General features: G+C 42.7%; 1 protein-coding gene across 19 annotated transcripts in view; it reads left to right on the top strand.

Moving 5' to 3' along the window:
- Positions 1-608: 608 nt before the first annotated feature.
- C2CD5 (C2 calcium dependent domain containing 5) overlaps positions 609-20,411 on the top strand; it is a 57,661-nt gene continuing 37,858 nt past the window's right edge. For 9 of the 19 annotated variants that reach the window (XM_058806087.1, XM_058806085.1, XM_058806083.1 and 6 more), the window contains exons 1-8: positions 609-705; positions 4,507-4,593; positions 6,226-6,397; positions 8,377-8,472; positions 8,928-9,083; positions 9,806-10,004; positions 12,506-12,657; positions 18,288-18,373. In XM_058806087.1, coding sequence (XP_058662070.1) covers positions 616-705; positions 4,507-4,593; positions 6,226-6,397; positions 8,377-8,472; positions 8,928-9,083; positions 9,806-10,004; positions 12,506-12,657; positions 18,288-18,373 — 1,038 coding nt within the window. In that variant the 5' untranslated portion in view covers positions 609-615. Of the gene's footprint in view, positions 706-4,506; positions 4,594-6,225; positions 6,398-8,376; positions 8,473-8,927; positions 9,084-9,803; positions 10,005-11,471; positions 11,597-12,505; positions 12,658-15,491; positions 15,687-18,287; positions 18,374-20,411 lie in introns of those variants that run through there. The other 10 variants (XM_058806089.1, XM_058806084.1, XM_058806082.1 and 7 more) reach the window with 3 other exon arrangements.

Below are 20,411 nucleotides of genomic sequence, written 5' to 3'. Positions count from 1 at the left end.
GGGCTCTGGAGTATCCCTAAGGAGGAAGGACTGGGAGCTGGGCCTGTTTATTCTGGGGAAGACTGAGAGGGGATCCCATCAATGCATGTAAATATCTCTGATGGCGCCAAGAGGACGGGGCCAGACTTGTCAGGGGTGCCAGTGGCAGAACAAGGAAGTGAGGCACCAGGAGTTCAGCAGTGGCCATAAAGCGAAGCACACGTTTAATCTCAACACGAGGAAGCGCCTCCTTATGCTGAGGGTGGCAGAGCCCTGGAACAGCCGCCTATCGCGGAGTCTCCCTCTCCTCAGGAAAACCCCCAAGCCAGTTTCCCTGTCCCCTGCTCTGGGTGGCCGTGCTCCGGGGGGGGCTTGCCCTGGGTGCTCGCCCGAGCTCCCTTCCACCCGGCGATCCCCGGGTGATCAGACGCCGGAACGAGCTCCCTTCCAGTCCCCGTTCTGGGACTCCCTTCCCGCCCGGCAGTCCCCGGTTCCGGGGCTCGGCTCCCGCCGGCCGGGGCGGTGCGGCCCCGCGCATGCGCAGCGGCGCCCGGCGCTCCATGGCACAGGCGCGGTGGCGCTGCCGCTGCGGCCGCGGGAGGAGGAGGAGGAGAGGGGGGGCGCGGCGGGAGGAAGATGCCGGGGAAGCTGAAGGTCAAGATCGTGGCGGGGCGCCATTTGCCGGTGATGGACCGCGCCAGCGACCTCACCGACGCCTTCGTGGAGGTTGGTGGCGGGGCACGGCGGGCCGGGCCCGCGCGGCGAGGCACCTGCCGGGCCCGAACGGCGCTCCGGGAAGCGGAGCGGGGCTGTGGGGCACGGGCGGGAGCCGCTCCGGGAAGGGGGACCGGCTGTCGGAACGGGCCGCCCGGGGCTGCAGGGGCGGGAGCCGCTCCGGCAAGGGGGACCGGCCATCGAGCAAACGCCCGGGCGGTGCGGCCGCCGGCCCTGGAGATGCCCGGGACTCGGTGCCGGTGTGCCCGTGGTGGTCGGGCACAGCTCGGGCTCGGTGATCCCACAGGGCATTTCCAGCCCGACCGGGTCTCTGATCAGACAGACGTGTTGCAAGGAGGGTGGCCAAGTAACAAAACCATCTTTGAATCAGTTGTGTTGCTGAGTATATGACTAACCAGTGCTTTACTTGGACAGGTTTTACTTTTAAGGCCAATGTTCGTCTTTCCTTTTAAAACATTTGAAATACTAAAATGTTTTCAAAGGGGGCTTTTCATCAACAGACACTAATGTTTATGTGCTTAAATCACTTTATTGCACCCAGAGTATCTAGCTTTAACCTTCTTTGCAGTCACGTAGTTTGCAGGCAATATGTAGGGTCTTACTAGGAAGGGATTGTGAAATAAGCTGAAGTGCAAAGTGGAATTACTGAAGGCCCAGGTTGGATGGGGCTCTGAGCCATGTGCTCCAATGGGTGACATCCTGTGCCAGGGGGTTTGAATGACATGGACTTTCATCCCATAGGTTTGGGACTCTGAGAAAAATCAGAGCTATTTAAAGATGGTGTGCTCTGGAAATGCATGTCTTGTACCCCAAATACTGATTGAAGTGTATCACAAATGAGTGGTTGGCACAATACTGGAATTAAATAGGAAGACAGAATGCCTTTCTAGACCTTTATACACTGAGAAATATGATGCTATTAATATAAAAATAAAATTTGGGTATGTAAGTCCTGATTTAATTTGGTGCTGAAAAATTTGGTTGCTGTTAGACTCTAAGGACATTGCTTAATGGGAGAGTAAGCTGGTGGTCAAGTGGGGATGTATTCCAGACTTTCAGTGGAGCAGAAATAGTACATAGTTTTGTTTTATTAAATGGAACTTAGTGTTTCACTGTTTTGTCAGCTGTTTCACGGGTCAGGTTTTAATTTTTAAAGGCTTCTCTTGCAGGCTGCCCGTTAATCCAGTCTGAAATTACAACAACTCTGATGCTTGCTACTAGGAGACAGGGAAAACAGGACTAGCAAATGCAGTTCTCTGAGTTTCATTGGCCTGGTTTTACTCTGTGTCAGGAGAAACATCTCTCCTCCTCTGTGGGTCACTGGCTCCTGTCCCGTTCTCGGCTGTTTTTATGGCCTGGAAAGGCTGGGGTGGCCTTGGACAGCCCGCGCTCCAAAGGACGAGAAGAGGCTTCAGGTTTTTTCTCGGTCTTCAGTGTTTATTAGTTTTTGTCTACAAGATTTTCTCTCAGCCCGACAGAGGTCCGCACAGCAGCCAGCCATGAGCACACTGAGAGCCCTCGGGGTGGTCACTTATCTTTATACCCAAAACTACCTATAAGATATTTACCTATTTCCCCCAATGCCTTTCACCCTTATTGACCAGTGCACTTTTAGTAAGAACCAATCCCAAAGTGCCAACATCACCACAGAAGATGGAGGCCAAGAAGAAGAAGAAGAAGGACAGGACATGCCCCAATTCCTCCATCTTACTTCTCTAGACCCCCCTGTACCGAAATTCTAAAACCTGTGTTTCACACTATAATTAACCTATCCCTTCACCATTTACCCCAGTGAAATCCTCCCATCCTCACACAGGTGTCGTCTCCTGTGCAGGATCAAAGTCCAGCCACCAGACACTTCTGGCAACGTTCCAGGACCTCCGAGCCCCCCAAGGGTGGTCTCGGTGTCTCTGCACATCAGGACTGATGTGCTGAGATCCCACAGCTCCCAGCCCTACTGTCAGTGTAGCAAAGCAGATTCTTGAAATTATATAGTAAAATGCTAGTGTGGCAAAGAGAGAAAATAAACATTTTAATCAAGATCAGTTTAGCTGGGTTGCCCTGCAGTGCCATGGGTGTCTTGGCACAGAGAAGGGTGTAGAAATACCCAGGTGGGGGCCTTGCTTTCAGGATTGTTAATTAGGAACAGTGTGGAGGAACTTCCCTTTCCCTCTATGGAGTAGGCAATGCAGCAGGTGAGATTTATTGCAAAATAAGTTGGGATTGAAACTCTTGTTTCGTTTTTCTGTGTGAGATTGCTGAAAAGCTACAATGTGTTTTTCCTTAAATAAAAATGAAAAGCAGATGTTAAGGTTCTAGTTGTTTACTAACCTTACATTTCCTTGTTAAATATTGCAATATGAACTTAGAACTAGAAAGGAAAATGAGAAGAGACCTCAGAGCTCTTACTTGGCTCAGGTCATGCAAAATTTGGGCTTCACTAGTGTGAGCACAATGATCCTTGTCCCAGCTCAGAATATTTTGTTACAATTTCTTCCGTAATGTGCTTTTCACTTTGCACAGCAGCCAGCAGTGTGCTGTTTTATTATCTGTACCAGCTTCAGTGCCCTGGCTGGAGCACGGGGGAAATTCAGTTATGACTGCCTGGGGCTCTGAGGGAACTGATTTACTCCCGAGATAACGCCTTAAAATAGGCTGGGTGGAGCTCAGGGTGTTGGATCCGGCAGCCTCCGGAGCCAGAGCTGGCGCTGCATTGGCAGCTGCCTTGCAGCCCGTGCTGCCAGACATCCCTGATTGCCTGCAGCGAGTGCAGAGTCCCTTCAGCGCTGGGGGATGCCCCTGTGCAGGATGAGCTGTGACTGAAACGGGCCGGGGTCACCTCACACCGTCCTCAGCAAAATCACCGCAGGGCTCGCAGCCCAGCCTGGATTTCCTTCCCAAAATGTGTTTGGCCTTGCAAATGATAAAAGCTGTCAAAACCTCTAACTCCAGCATTTCTTTTCCATCTGCCTAGGCATTGTTTTCCTTAAGAATCTTGAATAAATTAGAAAATGTAACTTGGAGTATTTGTAGGTGCCCGGTATGAGGTGCGGTGCTCATTTCTTTGAGAAGCAGCATTCAGAGAACGGCAGGTGTTTGGGAATGGTTTGCAATGAGAGCTGCAGAGAAATAAAGGCTCTTCCATGTGCTGTGTGGCTTCCTGATGTATGGAGCATCACAGAAATTCAGTTTCACTTTATAAAAGGAAACAAGAAGCCCCCACAAAACCCAAATGGGCTTAGCCTGAAATAGATGCCTGTGGAGACCATATGGGTACTGCTGAAATGAGTTATTATGTGGTTGCAGGTGAAATAAGAGATAAAAGCATGGAAAATATTCAATTTTTAGTAGTCCTCTCTCTGTATATATCAAATCCAGTTTGTTTTTATATTTATTTCGTCAATTGTTGGTGAAGCTAATTGAGAAATCCTAGAGAGGAGAGTAATAAACTATCAGTGTTTAGAATATTTTTCCTTGTGGAAGGCAAGGAGAGTATGTAAAGTGACTTTGAATAGCCAATATAAGTGATATTTTTGCCTCTCAAATGATTGAGAGGACGAAAAGAAACAATTTTAGTAGTATGACAGGATGAGAGAGAGGTTGATTGGAAATGTCATTGACATGTGGATACTGATATATATAAATTGAATTTAAAAGCCACTCAGTGAAAAGAAAACGATTTGTTGAAATTTGTATTTGAAATTGTATATTGACTTGTATATGTCAATTAAATGAGTTCCAAACTCTTTTTATTAATATTTGTAATTGCTAATTGAATGTTTTTGTTTTTAGGTGAAATTTGGAAATATTACATTTAAGACAGATGTGTATCCCAAATCGCTTAATCCTCAGTGGAATTCTGAGTGGTTCAAATTTGAAGTAAGTATTTTTTAAGAGTTGGCCTGTAACTGTATAACTGTATAGACACTCTGGTTTAGCTGCCTTAATGAAGTGATTGCATTTCCAGCAGAGAGTGAGCACTGAAGTGTGTTTGTGTTTGCATGCACAAACCTTTGCAGCAGACCCAGCTCCGGCCAGACCCTGTTTGCCAAGGGCGCCTCCGTGGCTTTTGAGGAGTGCTTGGGAAGATAAAAGCTTGCCAGGTTGGATCCAGCTGAATGTTGTTCTGTGACTGTCTGTGAAGGTGGGGAAGGGCAGCAGGGGAAAGGCCTTTTCAGTGCAGTTATCAGTACAAGTCTGTGTAAATAAACACAGATATGAAAGTACAGCTGTTCTTGTGGGCTTCTTTTAATTTTAAACAAGGGAAGTTAATTGGTGTTTGAAGTCCTACGTTTGGTGGCAAGGATAATGCAGAGGAGAAAATGGAAAATTCCTCTGTGAAGATGACAAAATAGAGCTTGGACAACAATTGCTGTACTCTCTCTTCTGGTTTCCTTATGTAATAATGAGGGCACACAGCATTTTCCTGTAATTGCTTGTTGCTTTTCAGGATCTGATTTGTTGGTGTCCTTTGACATGATGCCCTGAACAAGTGTTTACATGTTTCTTTCATTTTTTTACTACTTAAAAAATGAGGATTATGTTTAGAATAAATTAATTATTGCAACACTTGAATGTGTAGTTCTGGTTCATTTACTGTGCACTAAGGCAATATCACAATTCTGCAAACACTTAGATGAGTCATCCCATTGCAGCTAGCAAACTTAATTCTTGGTTTGTGACATTGAACACAAAAGTTGGTTAAATGGCTGTCTTTGTTCTAAAGAAAATAGTCATTATCTGTAGATGGATTATTGCATTTGTTTAGGAAACTGCATGTGTAGAATTACTGAACTCTTACTGCAGGCTGTGTAAAATACCTGCTGTTAAGCCACTGACCAGTGATGGGAACACCATAAACTTCAGAGCATAGTAGTCCTCTGAGGTATTTTATCTTAAATTTCCTTCCTTTCTTTTCCTATTTATTTATTTATTTGTCTATCAGTATGCATTATGGAGATAGATGGACAGTATTTTAAGTGCAACTTACAATATTGTGGAATTTTAAAATGAATATTCTCTGTAATTGTGCTTTTCTGTTCCTCTGCCAGTGATAGCTCAGTTTCCAGGATCTCACCAGTCTCTGAAGGCTAAAACCAAAATGAGTGAGAGTGCTGTTTAGCTTCAGAAGCTGACATTACAGATCTATCTGTGTGACTGTTCATTACTAACTCTCTCCTCTGCGTTGGTTTTGCAGTGTTTCCCTGCACATTTTGCAATACTCAGATTTCTGTTAATGTTTGTGCTGCAGTGGATGATGAGGAGCTGCAGGACGAGCCCCTGCAGCTGTGTTTCCCTGCACATTTTGCAATTCTCAGGTTTCTGTTTCTGTTGCAGGTGGATGATGAGGAGCTGCAGGACGAGCCCCTGCAGCTGTGTTCCCCTGCACATTTTGCAATTCTCAGGTTTCTGTTTCTGTTGCAGGTGGATGATGAGGAGCTGCAGGACGAGCCCCTGCAGCTGTGTTCCCCTGCACATTTTGCAATTCTCAGGTTTCTGTTTCTGTTGCAGGTGGATGATGAGGAGCTGCAGGACGAGCCCCTGCAGATCACAGTCCTCGACCACGACACGTACAGTGCCAACGATGCCATTGGCAAGGTGTACATAGACATCGACCCTCTGCTCTACAGTGAGGCTGCCACGGTCATTTCAGGCTGGTTTCCAATTTATGATACCATTCATGGTAAGCTTTGCTCATTTAAAACAGGCTTCTTTGGGATCTAATCTGCTTCGTACAATCTCATAAGCTGCGTTCAGAAATTGTAATAACTTCAGCTTTGGAGTTGGAAAACTACTTTCCTGGCTTTTTTCCCCTGTATTTTCTGACATGACCAAATTTCTGGCAGGGGAGTAAAGACTGCTGCTTGGCAGAATGCCTTCCATAGGAGTTGTGACAAGTGGGAAAACATCTTCACTAGTTACTGCAGATTTCTGATTAAAAAAAGGACTCAGACATATTTGTCTAATTACCACATGTTTGCTAAACAAGTGTAATTTTGCTGGGGTTACTTGAAGTGTGCCTTCCTGGGATTTGGGATAACCTTCACTTGAGATGAAGGGACAAGGATGTGAGATATCTTCGGCAGGATGAAATCCCTTTTCCCTGCAGTAAGTGCTCTCAGTACTGGTGGATTTCATCAGAATGTTTTGAAGGCATGAGAAAATAAACACAATATTTTTGCTTTTGATTTGGATGGAACAGCTTTTGTCTCAGAGAGCCAATGTCAGTTTAGAGCAATTAACTTGGATACCTTTGTGCAGAACATCTCTGTGGCTGCCATTGTCCCCCTCCTTTGTTATTCAGGGTGAATTAAATGACCTAATGATGTTCAAAGCTAATTATAAATCATTGTTGGGAAATAATTAATAGTGTTCACCAGATGCTCATCGTAATTGATGCACACTATTTTTTGCATTTAAACCAGTTATAGCGAGCAGAAATATTAAGAAATATTGCAAAAATACTGGGGTTTTTAAATTACCTTTTTATCCTATGCACATTCTCCTATCACACATTCTCTTCTGGAGCTAAATTATGCAAACACTTGTTTCAGGATGTGTACAGCTGGTAGGTTAGAGAGTTAGATTTCTCTATATTTTTCCAGATATGTTGGTATTTCATGGCTTTTTTCTATGTAAGTAAAATTATAATTCTTTCATTTTCATGCTCATAGCACTAGATTCTAATTATGTTGGTTCTTGGCAAACATTAATTGAGTTTCCTTAAAAAAGAATAAATATGATGTTCATAAGTTTGTATTTAATTTTTTTTCTTTCACCTCAACATGATTGTTTGTGAAAATGTATAACCCTGGGGCATTTTCTGTTACAATAACTGAAGGCTTCTTCCTGTTGGCATTTTGGAAGGGAGATGCAGCTGATTTTATTGCAGCAATGTCTGAGCTGAACAACAAATCCAGTGCTGCTGTTTCAGTGTCATGTGCTGGTGTCATAAAGGCTTCTGAAGACACAAGAGATCAGACTCATCAAGAAGTTTAGCCCTCAATATTTCAGAATCTGTAATGTGTGAAATGATTTTGTTACTGGGTGGGGAAAACAAGAAAAAGCTCAGAACAGGAAAGTAGAGACGTCGAAAAGGAATTGTTCTGTGTTAGAAAATATTCCATTTCTAGTAAGGTTTAATCATAGTTGAAAATTAACATTTGTCTTAAAGGAGTATAATACCTTATTTTTATGTATTTCTTGTCCCAGTTAAAGTATTTTACAAACACTTCCTGTGTCGCTTTGTGGTTCTAGAAAGAACCATAAATATTTCTCCTTGGGCTGAACTTCAGAGGGGAGCTTTGCTGCAGTTCTGAAATTGTTTCAGGCAGGAAACTGAGCAGAGAGAGCCCCCTGCAGCAGAGGCCACTGCAGCATCAAGAAGCTGATGGCTTCTCCTTCCCCAGTCCCCTCTTATTTATAAAGTTCTGTTTGGTGCAGACAGGCATTTGGGGAGCGTTGCTTTCATTGTGCCACAGGCTGGGCAGAACTAGAAACTTCCTCTGAGCCAGTGTCTGTGCAGCAGACCTGAGGCAAGGCTATGGCTCCCCGCTCCTCCGGCATGAATTACTCATAACAGGAAATCATTTATAGGTCTGGTTTTGTATTGATGCAGTTACATTGTTGTAACTTCTGGTGTTGCATGGTTTTTATTGATAGGTATACGTGGGGAGATCAACGTGGTGGTGAAAGTAGATCTCTTCAATGATTTAAACAGATTTAGGCAGTCATCCTGTGGCGTCAAATTTTTTTGCAGTAAGTAGAGGAAAAAAGTTTATTTGAACAAAAACTTTGTCCCTCCTTTTCTTTCTTTGCCTCTTCTGTCTCCCTCCCCATGGCACGGAAGGGAGCTCATTGCATAGACCTAGTGCAGATAACATTAACACAAATGGTGTTTCTTTTGTAACACATTTTTACTGTTCACGTTTCCAAACAATGTCAATAACTGATGGGATTTTTTAATGTGCAGAAGTTGCATTTCAGTGCCTGTGGTGTTATTTTGGGTCCATGTCCTTTTAAAGAGGCCCAAAGTGACAAGGTTCCATAAAGGTACATGCTGTAACTGGTACGCTGGACAGTTACCTTACCAGGGTGTGTCCACGTTTCCACAGAACACGGTCTGGATGAAATGCTTGTGAGGTGTAACGTGATGCTTTTGTTGCTGTGCCCGGCTCAGAGGCTGTCTCACCCCTTTTCTGTGTCTGTACCAGCCACGTCCATCCCCAAGTGCTACCGGGCCGTGGTGATCCACGGCTTCGTGGAGGAGCTGGTGGTGAACGAGGACCCCGAGTACCAGTGGATCGACCGCATCCGCACACCGCGCGCCTCCAACGAGGCCCGCCAGAGGCTCATCTCGCTCATGTCAGGTACTGCCCCTGCCCTCAGCGTGCAGGGATCGTCTTCTCCTCTTCAGTTAGCACCGAGGCAATCCAGCTACGCAGAACCCTTAGGTTTTTAGTTACGTCCTCCTACAAAAGCATCAGCCACAAACCAGTTTCTTACAGTCACGGCCTTTCAGTCCTTGTGTGCAGTTAGTAGGAGTGGCAGTGTTTGGTTTGCAGCAGAGGGGTGAAAAGTAGGAAATAAGATGAACTATATTAAATAAATTGGTAGATGAAGAAATTATAGGTGCTTGTTCATATAGATTTTAAAGATGTTGCATTGTTTTGACGTATTATATATTATGTATTATTATATTATGTATTTTTGTTGTATTGAAGTACTAAATATGAAGTATTTAGAAACTTACGTGCGTTCCACAGCACATCTTGACCTCTCTCTGAATAAGTAGAAAAAAGGAAAAAAAAAGCCTACTGGAAATAAAGACTAGTGGGAAAAACCTCTGAAATGACATGTTGCTTTGGCAGTCAGAGTGGATTTGGAGAGAAGAGCAAAAAGCTGTGTAAGGGATTGGTATCACACAGTGTTGTAGGAAACAGAAGTTGTTCTGGCTCCTTGGCCAGCCATGTAGGATTGGATTTATTACCTGTTCTGCTGACTTGGCTGGCACTCCAAAAGCTGGGTCAAAGACTACAAAAGAGAATAGGAATTCACTGCAACTCTGAGCTCTTTACCTTTTGTTTTGTAGGTGAATTGCAAAGGAAGATTGGCTTGAAGGTGCTTGAAATGAGAGGAAATGCTGTTGTTGGATATTTGCAGTGTTTCGATTTGGAGGGAGAGTCTGGACTCGTAGTGAGAGCCATAGGAACAGCCTGCACGTTGGATAAATTAAGTAACACATCAGCATTTTTACCTGCATGTAACTCCCCATCCAAAGAAATGAAGGAGTAAGTATGAATTAGTAGCTTGTAGGGAAACAAGTTTCACCTCTCTTCCTTTCATACTCATTCAGTTTTTCATAACCAGCGTGATTTCTTTTTTCCCCAGAATTTGTTTTTCTTTTGTAGTTTTATTTGTCTGCAATAAATTTTCTATTCCACAGTTCTGAAATGTTTTAGGTTGGATGAGTTACTTCGGTAGAGGCTGGAGTGGTAGTTCTTACTTAAGATGACTTTCTTTGTACTTATGTAGCAATAGTACTACATATCCTTGTGATCCACCAGTTTAACGCTAATTAGTTCTGCTTTGATGCTGTGTTTGTGCAATGAACATTTCAGTGAGGACCTCTCACAAATATACTTTTGGTTCAAGCTTAAATGTTTATAAGTGTATTTCTAACTATATAACAGAAGATAAATTTTGAGTTCTGATTGTTCTGTCAGTGATTTAGACAATGACCTCAGAGGTCTCATCTTTTGTGTGCTTTCCTTTTTACTGTTATAAAACAAGGAGGACTATGGCAAAACAGGTAGACAGTGAACTTGCAGAGAAATCTTTTTACGATGAGAATTAGAATTTTGTGATTTTTGTCATATGCACTGCAGCACCAAACAGTTTGAATGTTTTGATATGCATACAAATTAATAGAAATATACTTGCAGTCTTCTTTCAACTGTTGCTACATTTTTGCATGGATAAATTAGTTATTTTCTGCTTGGTAGAGCAATACAGGAAGGAAAAAACCGCACCAAGAAGTGTATTACATATCCTGTATTTCTAGATGTATTAATTGAAGTAGCCATTTTCATTAACTTGAACTGTTCCGTCACTGCAAGAGAGGTGAGGCATTTTTGTTGTGCAGGCATCAATTGCTCTGCAAAATTTGCAAAATATGAGCTGCCTTTTAAAAATTACTGGTTTCTATTTCACGGCATAGCTTGTTTGACTTGACTCGATTTTAAAAAATTGCCTTTAAAAGAACTTCAGGATGCAGTGCAGCATAGAGCAACAGCATGGTGTTTAAAAACATAAAAGGTAGACCTAGTAATTATCAACTTAAAAAGCACCCATAAATAAACCAGTGGCTTTCACTCTGCAGCAAAATGTGGAAATTCCACCTCCCAAATTATCCATGTTCAACTTGGTGATGGATATTGTCTCAGTTCAAAAAATGGGAAAGTTTGTCTAAGGCAGCAAAATCAACTAATTTGACTCTTCTTATTCTTGGCTTTACTAACTCGATGGCCCGTTGCCAGAAATCAATGATGCAGTCGCAAGCAAGTGCTTGAGCTGTTCCTTTCCCTCCTTTTATTTCCTCTGGACTCTTGCATGCTAGGAATTGCAATTCTTAGAGTCTGCTTAGAGTAAGAGATCTCCTGTGTCTAAACTTCCCTGAAAGCATTGGTAACATAACTCTGCAACCTGTTTGTGTGTATTGTTTTCTTTTCTCCCGCCCTGGCCGCAAACCCTCTCAGGTCTCCGCTGGTTCACGCGCCCAGCCATGGATGCCGCTCGACCCACAACAGCCCAATTCACACTGCTACTGGCTCACGGCTCACTCAGAACTTCTCTGTGTCTGTTCCCACTCTCATCTACACCGGTACGAGTCTGCTGACACTCGCAGCCGGGCAGCCGCGGGCACAGTGCCCCGGGCAGGCAGGCAGGGCAGGCAGGCACCGCCCTCTCTGCTCCCGTTCCTCGGGACACCCTGCTGCTCCCGGCGTGCTGCGGCTCATGGAAATGCAGGAGAGGCTCTTGGACGCGCCTGCAGTCTCTTCCACAAGGCCACGCTCTTCCCTTTCACACGCTCTTGCTTCTGGGAAATTAACTAAACAGTAAGGTGATGTGACTGAGGAACGGTGATTTGAGCTCCTAATTGCTTTCAAACATCATTCACATACAGTAGGCTTTGAAAGGGTTCTAGGAAGGGTCTGTGCCATTTGTGGAAGAGATGGTTTTAGGGAGCAGGTAAGTCAAGCTGTGCATAAATAAACTGTTTGTCAATAGAGTTGTTCCCATAAAGATTCTCCTCTTTGCTCTGTTTTTAGCTGTGGCATGCTGCTGATGCTATAGGATAAGGAAACATATCTCTTTTTCTTTTACCTTACAATGCATATGTGTATATACATAAGTGTATAAATATGTATAAACACAGCTATAATTTGAAATCATTTTTCTTTATTGAACTAACTCAAAGCATTGTGTATTCGACCAGATTTTTAAGCCATAAATTTCTCCAATTTTTTTATTTTGCATATATATATATTTTTTGTCACATCTCATGCCTTTCATTTGGCTTAATTGTTTCATTGTAGATGACGAGCATCTGTGTGTAGGATGCTGAGAGGGTAAAACAGCATTTCTTTGCCTCTGGCCTCATTCCCAGCCTCGCTCCTAAGGAATAGCTGCTGGCCCTGCCCCAATCCCATCCTGGTGTTTGGATCATGCTGCTGTCAGCCAGGTCCTTTGGCACAGGATTACTGAATATGTTTCCACCTTCTTCTGGCAGGATTCCTTTCAATGAAGATCCCAATCCCAATACATATTCATCAGGACCCTCCACCCCTCTGAAAAACCAAACCTATTCCTTTTCACCTTCCAAGTCCTACAGTCGACAGTCCTCTTCTTCTGACACAGATTTGAGTTTGACACCCAAAACTGGTAAGGCACTTCCACCCACTTTTTGTTTAAGTTGTTTCTCTTTTTATATTTTCATTCAACCCCTTTTGCTTTTTGGCATTTAAGTTATCAAAATGATGTGAAAATTGGAGACCCCATGCAGCACACCTCAAGCTCTAAAGGTTTCTGCAGGGTCAAAATTTCAGTCCTGCCTGTATTTCCACTGTCCTGGATAACATGAAAATGGCTTTTGTAACACAACTGTGTTGTGTTGAAGTCAAAATAAAACATCTCAGAGCATTAAGGGAGTCCTAAGTAATTGCCTTTTCCTTATTTCCTCCATTTCATATCACAGACCATAGGAGTGTATTTCTCACCACCATATGTTAAGGATGGTGTTACTAAAACCATGTAGCCTTCAAGCCTGCTGTGTTGGGCCCTGAGCTAACTGCATGCATTTGTCTAATTTTGAACTCCCTTTTGCAAATTCAAAACTAGAAATGTAGCAGCCACTGTCTTTTTATTCTCTTGGTACATGGAAATAGCTTTACATACACAGCATACACTTTCAAGGTAGCTTAAATTACATTAGAGGTAATCCAGCCATCTTCAAAAAGCATTTTTCTTTTCCCATTGCTTTATCATAATTTTTTTCAACTTGTTTTTTTCTCCCTCCTTATTTTTTAGTCTGTGGTTAAAATCATGTCAGTAATAATGTCAGCAAAACTCAAAGAATTATTGTATGTTTATTTTTCATTCTATGACCAATGCTGTGAATTTTGCTACCCTGGGGCAAAGTATTTTGTAAAATTGTATATCGAAGTATATGGTTAGTTTTTAAATGATGTTTTAAATTGTGGTGTTTGAAGCCCAGAACATCCTTGGCTCCATATAATGAGTCAAATTTTAAGCATATTAAGGTAGTTGATAGCACTCCTTTCAAGAATTTTTCCTACCAGGTGAATTGAATATTACATACAAATGGAGTTGTATTAAATATTTCATGTAGTTTATTCCCTATATGTGTTAAAAATATTCCCAATTAGCAAGCTGTCTTTCTTAGTGCTGTCTTCTCTATCCCATTTTTAAAACAAACAAGCAAGAAAAAGTACACTTTAGTTTTTGTTCTTTTCAAAGGGTGTCTGTCCTCAGGGTAACCTATGGTGGTCACTCGATTAAAGGACCTACAGGTATAACTGGATGCTTATTTCTTGGGAGCACCCCACATTCAGGTGTTTGGCTTACTGAACGTTTGAAAACTTGTTTCTTTTGATCAGATTTCCGTGGTAAAGATGATGTCATGTACAGGATTTAAATGTGACATAGGTGGTCATCTTTCTAGATGTAAGAGTTGTGAGTTTAGGCATGTGCAGCTCACTGTGGATGTGTGAAGGTTTTAAAGCAGCAGCCTCATGTATTTCCTGGCAATGTTAGGTAGGTGATAAATCCCGCTGGTTTTAGTCAGCTCCTTCAGAACTGAAACAGATTGTCATTGGTGCCTCTTGTTTGGAGGGATTTTTCAAGTATGTAAAGATATTTTTAGCTATCTTTCTAGTATTAAAGCAAACAGTGGGCATAGTTTTGCTTATTAGCACTGCCTTTCTGACAACTTTTAACTATGCTGCTGAAACTTGTCCAGAGAGGATTTTCTAGTTACATTTAAACATCCTGTGTCTTGCTATGACAAACTCAATTTTGAATCCTAATAGATTAAAGGACAACACCTCATGAGTAATCTGTTTTACCCAAAATTTGGTGATATGCAGAAGACACTTCCATAACATACTAAATTCAGTATGCTGTTCTTAACAATTACTGTATATGTTTAGACCTCTGTTTTCATTTCCTGAGGCTGTTACCAAGTTCAGGTATCTCAGTGTATAAGTTGATCTCAGTAGTTAAATAAGGTTAAAGAAATGCAGTCTTCTCATGTGACACATCTGATGTTACCAGGTTCGAGGTAGCCATTACTCAGGTTGGCTGATGTGCAAAAAGAAGTATTTTCTGTTATTTCTGCAGTATATTGTATTCTCCTTCATTTCTCAGTCAGGTAGTTAGTGTGCTGACATGTCTGGGATGGACATTAACCTGGAGGAACAGTGCAGATACCACCATTTCCAGTAGGAGTAACAAAACACTGGAGGCTGCAACTTGGATCTGCTTAAGCATCTCATTTTCTATAGCTCCAAATGTGGAGAATATTACCTTGATGTCTTCTGTGAAATGCACTTGTGCTTGTGTTATCCATTCTGGTCTATAAATACATTTGCTGAATTTGGGGTTGAAGTTAGAATTCTGGGAGCCGGGATATATTTTATGCCACTGCAAATGGACAGAATCAGGCTGACAAAAAGCATGATATTTTTTAATCAGATAATACATTCTGATGTGCCATAGCATATGTTTGGAGGAAATGGGTAAGGTGGGAACTCCTTTACCTGATGGGAACTTAAAATTCTACAAGATTTATTACTCTAGAAAATCATAAAACAAATCCATGGCCCCTTTGGAAAATAACCTTTTCTACTGAGATAATCCAAGTAATCAGATTAAGTGTGTGCAGAGACTCTGGTGTTTGGGTTTTACTCCATACTGTTTGCTATCAAATTTTGATTGGCATTTACAATGTTTAATTACCATGTCTCTAAAAATTAATTTCTACATAAAGTTAATCAAGTAATGATTTTTAAAGACATGCTTCTCATGTACATTGTGGAGCTGTATTGTCGTTCCATTTCTTTGTATGTCAAGAAATAATTTGCAGTAAGTGTTGATTCATTTAGAGAAAACAAAAATGCTTCATTTTGATTTCTTTTGTCCGTTTCTTTGGTCATCTTCTGAACCTGCATCTTTGTCTCTATTACTTTCCTCCACAGCACCTTCCCCACAGGGACCTAGGATTTTCCTGTTTCCCAGCTCCCCTACACTCTCTTGTGATTCCCCACATCTAAAAAAGTCCTGTCTCCTCCTCTCGGGGTCTAGCGTTAAACCTCTGCACTGTAGCCATGTCAGCCCAGTTGTTCTGAGGAAAAGTGTTTCTTTCACTGAGGAGCTGCTTCTGGCTGCTTCTGGTAGGATCTGTCTATTCTGGCCTTTTGAACAAACTCTGAAGGAAATGTTGTTATTTGATTAACACACAGCTGCTTCTGTAACCCTGGGCTTGCTCAGTGAGCCTCTGAAAACTGCTGGCTACATGACTGTGCATTCCATCTCTCACCTCTGCCCCAGAAGCTTGAAACACCTTCAGAACTTCTCAGAGGATTTGAAACAATGTCATTTATGCTACAGAATTACTTCTTTACCCTTGACAAATATCCTTTGCTAATTGGACTGAAATAATTTGCTTTATTTGTAATCCCACACATTGTCCTCACTTTGCTCCTGCATTTTGCGTGGAGCAGCTGCCCATTGCACTTGCTCGTGAATTCATTCATAATTTGCTGAAATAATGGTTGTGAGATGCTACCAACTCTGCTTTTTAATTTAACCTTTTAAACAAAGCCCATGCTTTTTATTTTTACTGCCCACTTTTTCATTTCACTGACATGGATTATTTTTATAGATTTCAATTAAGTAATTGTTGATATTCGCTTTTTTTGTACAAACTCTTTTGGTTAGTTTGTATTTTTTGAGTTTGTTTTGTGTGTAGTATTTATGCTACGTTTGTCTGTATTTAGTCTTGTATAGTCCCTGACAGTGATGTTTAGAACCAATGCTAAATAGTAAAAGCAATTTAATCTTGTTTAATGGGACTATACAGATACTAATAGTTTTGTTTCCTTATCCAAGAACAGCTAAAAATACTCACTGAAAATTGTAGTGGTTTTATATCTAATTACATGGTAATGGTAGCTTAGTAACTCTTGAAAATGAATGAATCAAGTTAGGAATGAATTTACATACGTTATTAAGTCTGGTATTATTTCTAGATCTCCCAGTCTTTGGTAAAACAAATAACTGCACTTGGATCGATATTTACACTCTTGTTCATCCTTACCAGATTCTTGATCAGAAGGGAAAGGAAACTAGCAAGGAATTATTATTATGTTGAATCAGTTAGAAATTCTGGAGAAGAGAGTCTTGGCTTCATTTCTAACTGTTTGCACTGTGCTGTTTGTATTTCATCCTGCTCCTCACACCTTTCTGTTCTTTATGCTCTGCTTTCCTCTGCTGCTTAGGGGCTTCTTTTAGCTCTGATGGCTTTAGACACAAGGAATAGCAAGGAGAATGTGTTTCAGGCGTGACATGTTACCAAGAGTCACTAGCACTGTGTTTGCTTTAGGGAAAGCACACCTTGGCATGTGTTTGCAGTGCCGTGTGAGCACAGAGCCCCCAGGCCACTGTCAGGCACATAACCTGCAGCTCAGCACGCTCTGTGAGGGGACATGTCCCTGCAAGCAATGCTACAACAAAGGTGTCTGTGCACTGAGCAGCTTCCCCTGCACAGACCTGTGTGCACAGCTAATGGAACAGCAAAGGTGTCAGTGCACAGCATCAGGTTCCTCTGCACAAACCCCCTGTGCACAGGTAGTGCCACAGCAAGGGTGTTGCTGCACCGAGCAGCTTGCTGTGTACAGGTGATGCCCCAGCAAAGGTGCTTGTGCACAAGCAGATGTTAGTGCACCGAGCACCTTCCTCTGCACAAACCCCCTGTGCACAGGTAGTGCCACAGCAAGGGTGTTGCTGCACCGAGCAGCTTGCTGTGTACAGGTGATGCCCCAGCAAAGGTGCTTGTGCACAAGCAGATGTTAGTGCACCGAGCACCTTCCTCTGCACAAACCCCCTGTGCTATGGGGAGGGCTGGAAGTGAAACTCTGAAAGAAGGAAAGAAAGAATTACCATGTTATGCCAAATTGGAGTTTATCTTGTGTTCATAATCTGCAGGTTATGTGTGTGCCAATCTAGTCATCAAATAAGTGTAGTTTTAAATGCTGAGCGGTAGTAGCCCCTATTTGAATAAATCAGATGAGTATTTCATAGTGTAAAATAATTTTGAATTGTTTTCAGAGTTTATATTCAAATCAAAGGATATGCATTGCCTTTGTGCTTTCTTCTTGCTCCTAAACATGCATTATGTAACTGCTGCTGTAATTATGTGTACAGTCTCCTACTTGTAGTTAGGAAAGGTAGTTTAGTTACCTGAAACTCTCTGAAAACCAGGTTTTTATTACTTTTATTAAATAAAAATATTGTAATAATATTAGCGAGAAATATACAACTATACAGTAGTCTGACAGACAGACTCTTTTTGATAAGGGCAGATAATCTGGTTATATAAAAACTTAAAGTGGAAATTAGATCTCTATTTAAATCATAGGCAAAAAGTCATACAAAAAAATTCTATGTTGTAGGAGAGAATTTTAAACCCACATCTTTAAGTTTTTATATTTTAAAATTGATTTTCATTCAGGTTGACAGCAGGAAAAAAAAATCTTAGACGGGGGGGTTTGTTCAAATACTATAAAGTCACTGCTAGTTGTGTGAGAAGGAAAACCTACAACAACCCTCAAATCAAAATTAAATTTTTGATGCTTTCTTTTTCTTAGCAATTAAAATTATGGGGAAAATTAGACTGTTTTCAATGACTCATTTTTATCTATTTTGAACTCACTCTTTGATTACAAATTATAATCTATGTTTCTTTGAATGTCATTTGTACTGATATTCTTCAGGAATGGGCAGTGGGAGTGCTGGAAAAGAAGGGGGGCCATTTAAAACTCTTTTAAGACAACAGACTCAGTCAGCTCTGGAACAAAGGGTAAGGCATTGTATACTTCATTTCTGGTTTACTGAAGTGAGAATTTATCTTGTTGTAAGTTAATGTTTGCTGTTACTTGCTGTTTGAAAACATGTAAGTTTTGGTCTGAACTTAGTACAAGTGTTGACTGTTTTATAGCCCTTTTATAAACAAATTATTTAAATACTTATTACTAAAGCAGTGGGAAAAGTGGAGCAATTAACTATGCACAGTACTCAAGTAATTCCAGTGGTATTCAGAAGTTATGGGAGAAATTACTGATGTGTGGTCTCTGAGAGGTGCTGATGCATGTTAAGTTTAACACTTGAGAAAAGACATGATGATAAAGTGTTTACAAAAGCCAAATTCAGAAACATTGGCATAGCTTTAAACAAGCTGAAAATCCCATTTAGGTTTGGGAAAAGTTTCAGGTTTTGGGAATGGAGTTGTTACCTTGTGCCCCATTCAATGGAGTAGAAGGTAGCCTTTAATTGGGAACTTGAATCTGAGCTACCTGACAAGCAGTAAAAAGGCATTTATAGATTTAAATTTTTCCTTTATTGGACTAAAAATGCCATCTGTCATTATACTGAATAGAATATATGATGAAAATAGTGGTTTTAATTGTTTACACTTAAAATGAGTAATTGCAACTTTTTTTTATAAGCTATACAGTGCTTTGATCAAAATGTTGATAATGAGGTGTCTTGGAGGAAGAAATGGGAGTATATTCTTACTCAGGAATAAATGTATTGCACCTAAGTGTGGTGGTGTTCACAGGGGTCTTTGGATGAGGGAAGAGATGAGAATGTTGACTCCATGTTTCAGAAGGCTGATTTATTATTTTATGGTATTTATTATATTAAACCAATACTGAAAGAATATAAGAAAGGATTTCATCAGAAGGCTGGCTAAGAATAGATAAAGAATGATAACAAAGGCTTGTGACTGCCTTGACACAGTCAGGACAGCTGGGCTGTGATTTGCCACTAATTAGAAACAACCACATGAGACCAATCACAGATGCACCTGTTGCATTCCACAGCAGCAGATAACCATGCTGTGGGGTGTGAGTGTGCACACACAGACACTGGGGCCTGCCTGCAGTGAGGGTGACAGCCCTGCAGCTGTGGGGTGTGAGTGTGCACACACAGACACTGGGGCCTGCCTGCAGTGAGGGTGACAGCCCTGCGGCTGTGGGGTGTGAGTGTGCACACACAGACACTGGGGCCTGCCTGCAGTGAGGGTGACAGCCCTGCGGCTGTGGGGTGTGAGTGTGCACACACAGACACTGGGGCCTGCCTGCAGTGAGGGTGACAGCCCTGCGGCTGTGGGGTGTGAGTGTGCCCACACAGACACTGGGGCCTGCCTGCAGTGAGGGTGACAGCCCTGCGGCTGTGGGGTGTGAGTGTGCACACACAGACACTGGGGCCTGCCTGCAGTGAGGGTGACAGCCCTGCGGCTGTGGGGTGTGAGTGTGCACACACAGACACTGGGGCCTGCCTGCAGTGAGGGTGACAGCCCTGCGGCTGTGGGGTGTGAGTGTGCACACACAGACACTGGGGCCTGCCTGCAGTGAGGGTGACAGCCCTGCGGCTGTGGGGTGTGAGTGTGCACACACAGACACTGGGGCCTGCCTGCAGTGAGGGTGACAGCCCTGCGGCTGTGGGGTGTGAGTGTGCACACACAGACACTGGGGCCTGCCTGCAGTGAGGGTGACAGCCCTGCGGCTGTGGGGTGTGATGGGCACTGTGCACACACAGACACTGGGGCCTGCCTGCAGTGAGGGTGACAGCCCTGCGGCTGTGGGGTGTGAGTGTGCACACACAGACACTGGGGCCTGCCTGCAGTGAGGGTGACAGCCCTGCGGCTGTGGGGTGTGAGTGTGCCCACACAGACACTGGGGCCTGCCTGCAGTGAGGGTGACAGCCCTGCGGCTGTGGGGTGTGATGGGCACTGTGCACACACAGATGCTGGGGCCTGCCTGCAGTGAGGGTGACAGCCCTGCGGCTGTGGGGTGTGATGGGCACTGTGCACACACAGACACTGGGGCCTGCCT

This window comes from Ammospiza caudacuta, chromosome 5, assembly GCF_027887145.1.
Source record: "Ammospiza caudacuta isolate bAmmCau1 chromosome 5, bAmmCau1.pri, whole genome shotgun sequence".
Lineage (NCBI taxonomy): Eukaryota > Metazoa > Chordata > Aves > Passeriformes > Passerellidae > Ammospiza > Ammospiza caudacuta.
Note: the sequence above shows the minus strand (reverse complement) of the source record. Positions and strands in the feature narration are given on the sequence as shown.